Source organism: Oncorhynchus gorbuscha, linkage group LG12 (assembly GCF_021184085.1).
Source record: "Oncorhynchus gorbuscha isolate QuinsamMale2020 ecotype Even-year linkage group LG12, OgorEven_v1.0, whole genome shotgun sequence".
Taxonomy (NCBI): Eukaryota; Metazoa; Chordata; class Actinopteri; order Salmoniformes; family Salmonidae; genus Oncorhynchus; species Oncorhynchus gorbuscha.
The window spans coordinates 71,520,700-71,535,370 of NC_060184.1; the positions used below are offsets into that span (position 1 = coordinate 71,520,700).

Below are 14,671 nucleotides of genomic sequence, written 5' to 3' on the forward strand. Positions count from 1 at the left end.
TACTGTTCAGTGTATCACGTCGACTTTAAATTAAAACAACGTAGAGTGACTACCGGGGGAAATTGATATCTGACACACAAAAAACTATGCCCCTAGTGCCCCAGACCACGACACTAAAACGAAATGTGTTTATTTCTCAGAACTTTCCTTTTAGCTGTTACCCTAGCAACACTTCCTCTTCTTACAGCTCACTATCATGGATCCGCTGGCGACTAATGAGGTCTTACAAGCATTTTTTTCTCCTTGAGATAACGATATTCCAGTCATTAAGGCAATGCAGTGGAGGTGAAGACAGACCCCCTACTGTGCATAGGTTGACACACCCCTGACTTCAGGGGCCCCTGTGGCACTTCCCAGGGTACCTTCCATCAGGGGGTCAGCATCACAGATAAAAACGGAAATTAAAAAGCACACATCCTCCCAGTTCTATCCAATCAGTGTGTAGACCAGGGTGTGTGTGTGAGCATGTGAATGTGTGTGTGGTAGAGAGAGAGAGTAGTGGTGGGGAAAGGGGATTGTGTCCGCTTTGATGTAGTAACCACAGGGCCTGAACGTTAGCTCCAGATGCACCTTCCACTGTATGCACCCCACGGCCGGGCAAGCGTAACGCAGAAAGCAGGAAATAATTTTGTTTAGATGAAGTAGCTTGGGGCAGATGTTGTCCCTTTGTGATGGTTTTTATTTTCCATAGAGGAAACATTAACTTGTCTAGAAAATGTCTTTGCTCTTAGCGTCTTGTCGACCCAGTTTCATATATTTTATTTTGTTATGTTATCGTGTGTTTAATGCAAAAAACATACAGTGACATTGTCATGAAGCGGTAACTAACTTGCGGTAGCACATAGAAATCTGCAGCTTAGTCAAGACCTAATATCATTATTTTCTCACACTTTATACCTCTGAGAATATCCTTAATTGAATGATGAAACACAATTTCAGTGTTGTGCTTTAAGGCCTAACAATACTTTTGGCAAGAGTAAGAGGCATGAGACATGAATAATGTTGTTAAATGTACGAAGCCTGGAGAGATATTTATTAATTTGTCTGTTGCTCTGTACCAGAGTCAGGAGTTTAAACTGAAAACAATTACCTTTTTTTTTAGGATGCATTGGATTACGAGGTCAAGGTTCAATCCCCCCTCCCTTCTGTGCTTCCCCACTCTGCTTCTATTTCTTCTTTTATGGCATTGACCCCTATGACCCATGGCGGGCAGCGCCACACTGACATGAGAGGATTGAGGTTTAGGAGGGTTCGAAGTGTGTAACATGGCATTGAACCAAGAGGAGGGTCACACTGTTGCTCTTTCGGGAGAGCCTTATGGGTAATGAGATTGGCCACCTTGGAAAGTCCTCTTTCTTGGAGGGTTGGGGCATGTCCCCCCACCCCATCTCCACTTTAGCTGATGGGGTTTTATTTAGTCCCTTTGTCCTCTCCTCCCCTTGACCGTGTTTTGGTTTGGAATAATTCTCTAGGGGACAGTAGGGTAAGTTGAGCCATTTTTTGTTACATTCAATATCACTCCTTCAAGGGAAATGTCGTATTTTTTCTAACAAAGACATCTACATATACACTGAGTGTACAAAACATTTAAAACACCTGCTCTTTCCATGCATGTTTGTTTGTTTCTGCTAAAAACAGCCATGTTGAATGTGTTATTCCTCAACGCATGCTTTTGGCTTTGGTCTAAATTGACCGTCACAATGGTCATTTGAGTGTGCAATAATCTTTACAATAAAAAAACGTGACCCACGAAAGCCAGACGGAGATGGGTGAATTAGACGCGCATTCGGTCTTTATATTACTGTAGCAGAGGCTATGCTGCAGCAAGTGAAGACCTACCTGTCACAAGAAAAAAGGTTACCATGATGAGATGATATGTCTACATGCATTGTGAACTGCACTCCATATTGAGATGGGCTGTCTGTCCCCACCCTGAGCGTTGATTCATCATGCAGAGGCTGTAGAGAAGCCAGATTTAGCCAGATTTAATCACATATAATTTAGCAGTTCCATTTCACGCCATGCTATTCATATAAATAATTTATTATAATTTACATTTTTCGCAGTTATTTTTCACGGGAACGGGCAGTGTTTTTGGTTGGCAAATCCCGGCCAATCTTGGTAACCGGGTTCACGCCATTCAACCCTATTGCATGTCCTGTTCATGGCTGAGCATAGCTATCTTCAACAGATGCACTGGACAGAAAGTGGAAATAGAGGGATGGAGGGGGTGAAACTACTCCCGGCCAATGGGGTCCACCGATCTGGTTTCATTCACCATTCTGCCAAACGATCCTAGAGAGCCAATTAGGGTACAAGAAGAGTAGGGGAAAAGAAATAGAATTACCCCCCCGTCCAGCTGTCTCCCCTTCCCCTTGTCTCTCTGTCCCCATATCCAATGCCCAAAATGTAAGGCAACAGGGATTTACGCAAAAAATCCCTCCCAGGAAGAGTATAAATTGTGTCACATGCAGAAACTTATATTAGCTAATGAAAAAAAAATAGAGTTTATTATTTAGTGACGAAATGCTTGTTCTTGAACAGAGGCAGATGAAGTGAGAATGAACATATTGAATAATAGTTCAAAGCTGTAAGAACCTTAAGTAACCTTTAGTTTGTAAAATGCTCACCATTGTAGGAACATTACTGTATGGTAATGAGTAGGCGTGGGTGTGTTCTGTGTGTACGCTAGTCAAAGTGAATGATGTATGAGGGAGGAAGCAAAGACAGAGGGGGTTGGGGGCACATCTAAAATGTATGAAACAAGGCGTTGATTAAGATCAGAGAAAGCATGTCACCGGTGTACTTTGATGAAACAAATCAACACATATTAAAAATGAACCTTTAGCGTGAACAGACATGTCCCATCCTCAAAATCAACCCCGTTCTCTTTTAGACAAAGATTTTAAATATGACTAAGGACGAAGAGTGTCTCAGTTCCTTGTCTAGAGTTTGCTGTGTTCATACTATTAACTCTGAGGGGGAGGTTAGGTGAGGTCATCTCTTGGCTTAGCGCCAAGCAAGGCCGCCCAGGACATCCGAGGAAACGATTAATCTGTCACTCTGAAATCCAACCCTCTGTCACTGACAACTGTCACCGTCCTTATTAGGATGGAACACACTGACCACAACAGAGTCAGGAGGCCATTCAGTCTGTGGAGGCATTGAGTCTCCCCCTTCACCAGGACTCTTTCTTTCTTCTCTAAAAGGTGCTGGAGGTTATTTATAATCTGATGTATTAATGGCTGAAGGAACCTTTTGACCCCTTCCACCACTGAGCCATCCCAGGTTTACAGGCTGTTCTGTATGTTTGACAACACTACACCAGAGAGCAGTGAAGACCTGCTTGGCCTTTAACGACTGTGGTAAGTGCAGTTAGGTGTTGTTAATGTGGCCTGATAATTAATCTGCTCTGACTGTTTAAAACATGTCAGGGGAAAGAAACTGATCTAGAGGCATGTTTCCTCATGATTGGGATGGAAAAGCCTTGCGAAACAGTCCATGAGCTTGGATACAGACTTGAGGCTGCCTTGGCTTGGTAACTTAGGCATGATATTTTTCAGAATGAACAGTTGTAGTATACTAAATCACAGGAAGTCATAAGAAGCTGACTATGATTAGGAAGCTTTAGTATTTAGGAAACCCATTTAAAAAATATGTTCCTGTATATGTGTGTGTATGTGTTTGTTTGTGTGTGTAGAGGGCCGCAGCAGTAGAGAATCTGACTCACATTTAAAGCTCGCTATTCATTAGCATGAGGTGAAATCCCTGCAGTGTCTAGAAGTGAGACAGACTCTACCGCCAGCCCAGTACCTGCAAACCTGTGAAAAAACACGGCGTTCCAAGAAGAATCTATCAACGGGATGGCAAAGGTTGACGCACCCATTGTCTTTGTCATGGGGCGAGGTGTAAAGTGCTGACTCTGATACACACTGCCAAGGTTATGTCCCCATAGAATAACCCTTTTTGGTTCCAGGTAGAACCCTTTGGTGGTGAAAAAGGTGCTACTTAAAACCTTGTATTAGTGAAAGGGTTCCAAATACAGGATAAATACAATAAAATTGCTGCTAACTTTCAGTTGGGTCTTTGGAAGGCGAGACATTCTCAACCTCACCATCCTCCTCCCGTACCGTATCCCTCAACCTGACCTTTCTGTTCCCCTGATGATGTGGGGTACATACCGTATCCCTCAACCTGCCCTTTCTGTTCCCCTGATGATGTGGGGTACATACCGTATCCCTCAACCTGCCCTTTCTGTTCCCCTGATGATGTGGGGTACGTACCATATCCCTCAACCTGCCCTTTCTGTTTCCCTGATGATGTGGGGTACATACCATATCCCTCAACCTGCCCTTTCTGTTCCCCTGATGATGTGGGGTACATACCGTATCCCTCAACCTGCCCTTTCTGTTCCCCTGATGATGTGGGGTACGTACCATATCCCTCAACCTGCCCTTTCTGTTTCCCTGATGATGTGGGGTACGTACCGTATCCCTCAACCTGACCTTTCTGTTCCTCTGATGATGTGGGGTACGTACCGTATCCCTCAACCTGACCTTTCTGTTCCCCTGATGATGTGGGGTACGTACCGTATCCCTCAACCTGACCTTTCTGTTCCACTGATGATGTGTGGTACATTATAGATCCCTTCCTCAGTCCATTCTCTCTTCAACCTCTCCTTCACATTTCAACCACACACATCCAGCTTGCTGGTTGTAAACAGGGGTAGGATTTTGTATCAGCTTTCAGAACAGCAAGACACGATCACAGGGGAGAATGTGTGTGTGTGTGCGTGTGTGTGTGTGGCTGGTCATACAATGGCACTGAGGTTGTTTGATGTTGAAGCCACAGAATCTAGTCCCCCCACCAGTGCCCTGCGTTCCCATGGCAGCTCAAGTTCGCTGTGAGAGCAGCAACTCGATATCTACCCAGAAGTAGAGGCAAAAAGAGATTAAAAGAACCTAAAACTAAACCCCAAACTATTTGGTAAGGTATAATCTACATTTTGACACTGCCTTATTGCATGACAGAGACTATAGCATTACGTCACATGACATCATAGTGTTGCTCGATGAGGCATCTACAGATTGATTGTAGTGGTTGGATTGTTGAAGCACTGATATGTAAATCCTTCGGATTCATAGGTCAATGTCAGAGGATGTTCAAGGTTCTTCCGAAATGTTGTCAGAAGCAACAATAAATATTTTCTTCAGCAAGACTGCCTTAACTGAAGACCTGCTGCACACTTTTAAGTATCTTAACAAGAAAAGTGCCAACAAACACTTCGTATTAGCATCGAAATGACAAAGCGACAAAATGGGCAAAGAGAAAGCACAACATTTAATTTCACTTGACACTGTCAAGTTTCGATTAATTTCAAGATATCTTCATATATATTTTCTGTTTAGTCCAAGCCTGGTTTCAGCCAACTTTTCTGTTTGTATGGCTGGCTCAATATCACGTTGAGGCCTTTCATAGAGGCTCCTCTATCAGCCTTTTAAACTGGTAAAGGAGCGATTAACCAAAATGTTGCTTATTTTTCGGTTAGTTACGAAACAAAAAATTGATCTACACTACCGGTCAAAAGTTTGGACACTGCTACTCATTCAAGGGTTTTTCTTTATTTTGACTATTTTCTACATTGTAGAATAATAGTGAAGACATCAAAACTATGAAATAACAAATATGGAATCCTGAGATTCTTCAAATAGCCACCCTTTACCATGATGACAACTTTGCACACTCTTGGCATTCTCTCAACCAGCTTCACCTGGAATGCTTTCCCAACAGTCTTGATGGAGTTTCCACATATGCTGAGCACTTGTTGGCTGCTTTTCCTTCAATCTGTGGTCCGACTCATCCCATACCATCTCAGTTTGTTTGAAGTCGGGGGATTGTGGAGTCCAGGTCATCTGATACAACACTCCATCACGCTCATTCTTGGTAAAATAGCCCTTACACAGTCTGGATGTGTGTTGAGTCATTGTCCTGTTGAAAAACAAATGATAGTCCCACTAAGCACAAACCGGATGGGATGACATATCGCTGCAGAATGCTGTGGTAGCCATGCTGATTAAGTGTGCCTTGAATTCTAAATAAATCACAGACAGTCTCACCGGCAAACCACCCCCACACCATAACACCACCTCCTCCATGCTTTACGGTGAGAAATATACTTTCAGAGATCATCCATTCACCCACACTGTCTCTCTCACAAAGACACCGCGGTTGTAGTCAAAAATCTCCAATTTGGACTCCAGACCGAAGGATACATTTCCACCGGTCTAATGTCCATTGTTCGTGTTTCTTGGCCCAAGAAGGTCTCTTCTTATTATTGGTGTCCTTTAGCAGTGGTTTCTTTGCAGCAATTCGACCATGAAGGCCTGATTCACACAGTCTCCTCTGAATAGTTGTTTTTGAGTTGTGTCTTTGACTTGAACTCTGTGAAGCATTTATTTGGGCTGCAATGTCTGAGGCTGGTAACTAATGAACTTATCCTCTGCAGCAGTGGTAACTCTGGGTCTTCCATTCCTGTGGTTGTCCTCAAGAGAGCCAGTTTCATTGTAGCGCTTGATGCACTTGAAGAAACTTTCAATGTTCTTGAAATGTTCTGTATTGACTAACCTTCATGTCTTAATGTGATGATGGACTGTCATTTCTCTTTGATTATTTGAGCTGTTCTTGCCATAATATTTACTTGGTCTTTTACCAGATAGGGCTATCTTCTGTATACCCCCCCCTCCCCCAACCTTGTCACAGCACAACTGATTGGCTCAAACACATTAAGAAAATACATTCCAGAAATGTACTTTTAAGAAGGCAGACCTGTTAATTAAAATGCATTCCAGGTGACTACCTCATGAAGCTGGTTGAGAGAATGCCAAGACTGTGCAAAGCTGTCAACAAAGCAAATGGTGGCTATTTGAAGATTCTCAAATATAAAATATATTTTGATTTGTTTAACACTTTTTTGGTTACTACATGATTACATGTGTTATTTCATAGTGTTGATGTCTTCACTACTGTTCTACAATGTAGAAAATAGTACAAATAATGAAAAACTCTTGAATGAGTAGGTGTTCTAAAACTTTTGACCGGTAGTGTATGTTTTATATTCAATTTTTTTTTGTGAGCTTGATGCTCAATGCAGTTTTTCTAGAGATAACTGTGCAATGCAGTAGGGAGTTATAGCTTCCAACTATTCAACATAGTCTAGCGCAGAAAACGTGGTAATTAACTACAATGACCATAATCCATTGTGTGCCTACTTGTCCGGTCTGTGTGTTTCTCTTACGCCCGCTATATTAGGTTAGGGGAAAAAGAGACAAGAATGTGTGATCAAGAGGGATAGAGAGAAGTTTATTCCTAAGGTATCACTACCTGAAAATACCTGATCTAAGTGATTGATCGTTGGTATTCAGCAGTCATAAAAGTATGCCTTATTTACTTTGAAGAACTACTAAAATAGTGATTTTTCCAGAAAACATAGGCAGCAGTTGTATAGAGATGAGGTGATGACTTGGAATTAAATTATTTAGTCATCAAATAAAGCAAATGTAATACACACAACTGAAATATTTTAGTAAAGTAATGTGAATAAATGATGGTTAATAAGTGATAAGCAGTAATGGGCAGTCACTACCATCATGGGACTTTTATTCATTGTTATATTCTGTGTTGTTACAGCATTCTACCCACATAATGCATATTGCATTTAATGTTTACAAAAATTCTCAAAATCAAAAACCGTGATTATTTTTTAATAATCTAACCGGAACTGAACCGACCTCAAAAGTCACTAATCGCTCAGTACTCCAAACCAGGACTTGATTAAATGATTGAATATCAGAATTTTTATCTCCTTGGTTTCTGTTATCCCATTATAAACAACAGTTTATTACCATCTGTTAACATGAGCATTACTGGTATTAGTAGTTTATTACAGAGAGTGAAACTAGGTAAATTGGGATAGAGAGGTGGGCCTATCAGGTATGAGGAGACATTCACCCAGTAGTCTTTATTTAAGGCTTTTAAACTTTTTGTCTCATCGCACTTCATAATTACAATTTGAGAGTATCCAAGGGAACATTATCCCGAACACCCACACACACACGCATACACACACGCACGCACACACACACGCACACGCACACACACACACACACACACAAAATGAGACTTACACATTGATTCTGTTTCCACATTAGGATAGACATAGCAGTATCCTGGCTCACTCTTTCCAGATGCTCCACGGTACCATAACCTTGATGGTTTGGGAGGAATAATCAAAGCATCCAATTCAATAATCTGCCATAAAGTAACTTCCATCCTGCAGAGAAGCTGAGAAAGAATCATCCTCTAAAGTTTTCCCTAGAAGATTATTGGTCACTCTAAAAGCCCTGACTGTCCATTCACGAAACCATACCTGATGTCTATCAACTCAATGTTCATGCATAATTTAGCAGCTTGATGCCTGTTGTAAATACATAGTCCTTTATTATGACTGGGGCATCAAATATTCATCCAACAAGGGATTAAGATGGTGTTACATGCAATACATCATATGTATCAGGCAGAACCCACTCAAGGCTCATCTTCCGGTAAGGCAGAATGCACACTTACTGAATTAATGATACTCCTGGACATAACAAAAATGACTCTTCTTCTAGACAGTGATCCATAATGTGGAAATTGCACATCTATGCATAGATTATGAGTCTCTGATTTTGGGAGAAGAAATAGGTGGGAGAGGGAGAATGCCTCTTTCTGATTTTCCAGGTATGATATACAAAGTGTACAAAACATTAGGAACACCTTAATATTGAGTTGCACCCCCTTGTGCGCTCAGAAGAGCCTCAATGGTCGAAAGCGTTCCACAGGGATGCTGGCCAATGTTGACTCCAATGCTTCTCACAGTTGTGCCAAGTTGGCTGGATGTCCTTTGGTTGGGGGACCATTGTTGAGACACACGGGAAACTGTTGAGCGTGAAAAACCCAGCAGTGTTGCAGTTCTTGACACAAACTGGCACTTCAATATTTTGTCTTGCCCATTCACCCTCTGAATGACACACACATAATCCATGTCTCAATTGTCTCAAGGCTTAAAATTCCTTATTTAACCTGTCTCCTCCCCTTCATCTACACTGATTGAAGTGGATTTAACAAGTGACATCAATAAGGGATCATAGTTTTCCTGGATTCACCTGGCCAGTCTATGTCATGGAAAGTACAATTTTTACACAGTACAATTATTGAACAATTCTTTATATAAGGTGTCAAAGAAAGAGTCTTTGAGTCCTGGTCTTCAACGCTATCAAAGACCTCTAGTGTACAATAGGTGCTGCTAATGCTAAAAAATAAACAGACCCGTAGCAGAGTGTGTGACGCTCTATAAAAGTACTTAATCTTTAAACAAAGATGGCCCATTAATGGGAAAGAGGGTGCCACTGTAGAGTAACTGGCAGACTGAGTCATCACTGAATGACTGGCACCAGCAGACAGGATGTGCTAGCTAGTAAGTTCCACCCCAGCAGCCCACCTGGGCCGCCTTGCTCAGGATTACGATCAGTAACCACCATCCTTCCCCATACCACCCACCCATCTCATGCTAAGAGATCACACACACCACACGGACTGTCTGTTAACCATTCATCTGCCGTTCATCTTCTGTTCATCTGCCGTTCATTCGGCGCGTTCATCTACCGTTCGTCGGTTCAACCATCCGGCGGTTGCATTTGACTGCCGTCATCTTCGAAGGTTTCTACATGTTGGTTTGCCAGTCGGTAGAGTCATCCCAGCAGGCATGGAGGGTAGGGTCTTTAGAGAGCAAAATACATTATTGTGTTATTAGCATTGCTAATGCTAATTTCAAGGAAATTGGTAATGCAATAGATCTAGGCCCTCTAACTCTAATGGCTTAGCATTGCTTACATGTTTAAGGGGCCCAAGGCCTACGAGACCAGTGGCATTTATACAGTACATACTAGTGATACACCAATATGGCATTTATGTCCAATACCGATATCTGATATTTCCGTGCCCCAAAAAAAGATACCGATAACCGATGGTGATGGAGAAGAAGGCAGATGTTTTACATGCCTCCAGTCAAATGTGTTTTTGGTTTGTTTCTTTGCGTTGTTTGTAACTTATTTTTGTACTTATTTCGTGCATAATGTTGCCGCTATTGTCTCTTGTGACCAAAAATAACTTCTAGACATCAGGACTGTGAGTACTCATCACGGACTAGCAGAATCATTTTTATTCTTTCATGACTCTGATGGGCCCGACGCGAAGGATATACTGGTTCTTCGGGAACAGGCCCTGATCCCCATGATCTGCGTGAAGAGTTGGTGGAGATAGAGGGGCCGAAGGGCGGGCTGCCCTTTGAGAATTGGTAGGCGATCAAATAAACTCCCACTTCCCTCCATTCTGCTAGCAAACATGCAATATCAACATACACCTTGCTGGTTATACAATGTACCGGCAGGTAAGACAATGGGCAGCGGACTATGTATTTTTGTAAATAACAGCTGATGCACAATATCTAAGGAAATCTCGAGCTATTGCTCGCCTGAGGTAGAGTATCTCATGATAAGCTGTAGACCACTCTACCTACGAGAGAGTTTTAATAGAATAAGCTGTATTCCGCCATAAGCAAACAAGAAAATGCTCACCCAGAGGCGGCGCTCCTAGTAGCCGGGGACTTTAATGCAGTGAAACTTCTAAATTTCTATCAGCATGTTAACCTCTTGAATCTCTGGGGGCAGTATTTCATTTTTGGATGAAAAACGTTCCCGTTTTAAACAAGATATTTTGTCACGAAAAGATGCTCGACTATGCATATAATTGACATCTTTGATATTTCCAAAACTGCAAAGATATTGTCTGTGAGTGCCACAGAACTAATGCTACAGGCGAAATCAAGATGAAATATCATACAGGAAGAGAGCCAGATTTTTGAGGCGCTGTGTTCCAATGTCTCCTTCTTTGGCTGTAAATGCGCAAGGAGAGAGCCTACACTTTCTGACGTTTCCCCAAGGTGTTTGCAGCATTGTGACGTATTTGTAGGCATATCATTGGAAAATTGACCATAAGAGACTACATTTACCAAGTGTCCGCTCGGTGTCCTCCGTCGAAACTATTGCGTAATCTCCAGGTGCGCGCATTTTCCCATTTTGAACAGAGGAGAAACCAAACTGCCACGAGTGACTTATCATCGAATAGATATGTGAAAAACACCTTGAGGATTGATTCTAAACAACGTGTGCCATGTTTCTGTCGATATTATGGAGTTAATTAGGAAAAAAGTTTGCGTTGTAAATGACTGAATTTTCTGGGGTTTTTCTCAGCCAAACGTGATGAACAAAATGGAGCGATTTCTCCTACACAAATAATATTTTTGGAAAAACTGAACATTTGCTATCTAACTGAGAGTCTCCTCATTGAAAACATCCGAAGTTCTTCAAAGGTAAATTATTTTATTTGAATGCTTTTCTTGTTTTTGTGAAAATGTTGCCTGCTGAATGCTAGGCTTAATGCTATGCTAGCTATGACACAAATGCTTGTGTAGCTATGGTTGAAAAGCATTTAAAAAAAATCTGAGATGACAGTGTTGTTAACAAAAGGCTAAGCTTGTGAGCCAATATATTTATTTCATTTCATTTGCGATTTTCATGAATAGTTAACGGTGCGTTATGGTAATGAGCTTGAGGCTATACTTACGCTCCCGGATACGGGATTGTTCGTCGCAACAGGTTAAATGTGCAACCAGAGGATAAAGAACTCTGGACCACCTATACTCCACACACAGAGACGCATACAAAGCTCCCCCTCGCCCCCCATTTGGCAAATATGACCATAATTCCATCTTCCCGATTCCTGCTTACAAGCTAAAATAAAAGCAGGAAGCACCTGTGACTAGATCAAAAATTGGTCAGATGAAAGAGATGCTAAGCTACAGGATTATTTTGCTAGCACAGACTGGAATATGTACCAGGATTCCTCCGATGGAATTGAGGAGTACACCACATAAGTCATTGGCTTCATCAATAAGTGCATTGATGACATCGTCTCCACAGTGACCGTACAGGCAAAGCTTCAAACAGGCAAAGCTTCAATACAGGACGAAGATCGAATCGTACTACACCGGCTCTGACGCTCGTCAGATGTGGCAGGGCTTGCAAACCATTACAGACTACAAAGGGAAGCACAGGCGAGAGCTGCCCAGTGACAAGCCTACCAGATGAGCTAAACAACTTTTATACTCACTTCGAGGAAAATAACACTGAAACATGCATGAGACCACCAGCTGTTCCAGGAAGACTGTGATCACGCTCTCCGCAGCCGATATGAGTAAGACCTTTAAACAGGTCAACATTCACAAGGCCATAGGGCCAGACGTATTACCAGGATGTGTACTGCGAGCATGTGCTGACCAGCTGGCAAGTGTCTTTACTGACATTTTCAACCTCTCCCTGTCCGAGTCTGTAATACCAACATGTTTTAAACAGACCACCATAGTGCATGTACCCAAGAACACTAAGTTAACCTTCCTACATGACTACCGACCCGTAGCACTCAAGTCTGTAGCCATGAAGTGCTTTGAAAGGCATCAACACCATCATCCCAGAAACACTAGACCCACTCCAATTTGCATACCGCCCCAACAGATCCAAAAATGATGCAATCTCTATTGCACTCCACACTGCCCTTTCCCACATGGGCAAAAGGAACACCTATGTATGAATGCTATTCATTGACTACAGCTCAGCATTCAACATCATAGTGCCCTCAAAGCTCATCAATAATCTAAGGACCCTGGATCTAAACACCTCCCTCTGCAACTGGATCCTGGACTTTCTGACGGGCCGCCCCCAGGTGGTAAGTGTAGGTAACAACACATCCGCCACGCTGATCCTCAACACAGGGGCCCCTCAGGTGTGTGTGCTCAGTCCCCTCCTGTACTCCCTGTTCACTGACTACACGGCCAGGCACGACTCCAACACCATCATTAAATTTGCTGATGACACAACAGTGGCAGGCCTAATCACAGAGAACAACGAGACAGCCTATAGGGAGGATGTCAGAAACTTGGCCATGTGGTGTTCAGGACAACAACCTCTCCCTCAACGTGATCAAGACAAAGGATACCATTGTGGACTAAAGGAAAAAGAGGACAGAGTAAGGTCACATTGTCATTGACGGGGCTGCAGTAGAGCAGGTTGAGAGCTTCAAGTTCCTTGGTGTGCTGGTCATTAAAAAAAGCTAGCTAGCTCATGTATGCAAACAATGTTCTTCCCCAAAACCATAGCAAAACAACATAACCTGTTTCAGTAGCTATAGTTAGCTAGCTATAAATGTATGGCATAATTCTACTAATTGTATTCATTTGCATCACTGTCAATGACATACTTTTATTTTGAAGGCAAACCACAAATTCCACTATTGTGCCTTATCCTTATTGTGGCTAGCTTCACACACACAACCCGGTCCTGTCGAGCCTCACAAGCCAGATGAAGCTAGCTGGCTGCTTATAACGTTAGCTTTGGGCAACAGGTTTAAGTAGATGGCTAGCTATTACGTCACGTACCTACGTTATATAGGTATGCACATCAGCTTTGACATCGGTTTTGCACATCGATACCAATACTGATGTTGGCATTTTTATCTAATATCGTCCGATTCCGATATGTTCACCAATAAATCGTGCATCCCTAATATAGACACGATATCACACAGGAGGTTGCGGCACCTTTATTGGGAGAACGGGTTCGTGGTAATGGCTGGAGCGGAATCAGTGGAATGGTATCAAATACATCAAACACACTGGTTTCCAGGTTCTCCCATCAGCAGTGTCAACTGCTATACCATACAGAAAACTGATCAGTATAGAAGCCTTTGCCATCCTTGATTATGACATGACTGATCCTTGATCACGATGGTAGAGGACATCAGTAATCAGCACGTTGACATTTTTGCTCAACAACAGACAAGGGCTTCTTGATCTAATGGACTATTTATTGTAATTACAGTCATTTCTAGTTAGATGTGCTTGCTAGAGCACGACAACGGTATCAATTTGACATGTCAATGACTAACCTCTCTAGCATCAACTCATTCTCCAAATTGAAACAATGCCAAACAAATGTCTTTCTATTGCAACAAATAACACCATAAAACTGCCGAAAATAGCAATTAATCTCTTGTTCGCATTTCCCTGAAATGATGAATCAGTGATAGCCTATGTGTGGACTGCCCAGAAATGAGAGCGAGGAGAAGAGAATCTCTCACTGGAACAAAGAGGCTAGGGGGGAACGAACACAGAGGGGCATACAGTTACATACAGATACACTTCCCCATAGACAGTTAAAAGGGAAAAAAGAGACAAAAACAGCCGCAGCTGCTTGACTGTACATGACACACAATCTCCAGTATGACATTTCCAGCCAGACTTCATCCACCTCCAGTTTAACAGTTTGTACTTCTTCTGAGGAACAGAATATCCCCATCGATAACATGTGTTATCCTCTCTCAAAAGGAGAAATCTGCGGTTCAAACCATATAAAATACTACACCCCGTCACTGTTTCAGTGAACAGCTGAGGGACAGGGCTTGAGAAATGTAACCACTCTCAAAATCATAAACAAAGGTATTGATGTAAGGACTGGCCATC

At 42.3% G+C, this 14,671-nt stretch overlaps 1 protein-coding gene across 2 annotated transcripts in view; it reads right to left on the bottom strand.

Moving 5' to 3' along the window:
- Positions 1-14,671, bottom strand: part of LOC123991358 (apoptosis regulator Bcl-2-like) — a 71,759-nt gene that overhangs the window by 12,590 nt on the left and 44,498 nt on the right. Inside the window, exon 2 of one of the 2 annotated variants that reach the window (XM_046292870.1) lies at positions 9,626-9,816. The exons of the other annotated variant lie outside the window; for it this stretch is intronic. Within the exon in view, the coding sequence (XP_046148826.1) occupies positions 9,745-9,816 (72 nt within the window). The 3' untranslated portion in view covers positions 9,626-9,744. Of the gene's footprint in view, positions 1-9,625; positions 9,817-14,671 lie in introns of those variants that run through there. 2 annotated transcript variants of the gene reach the window in all.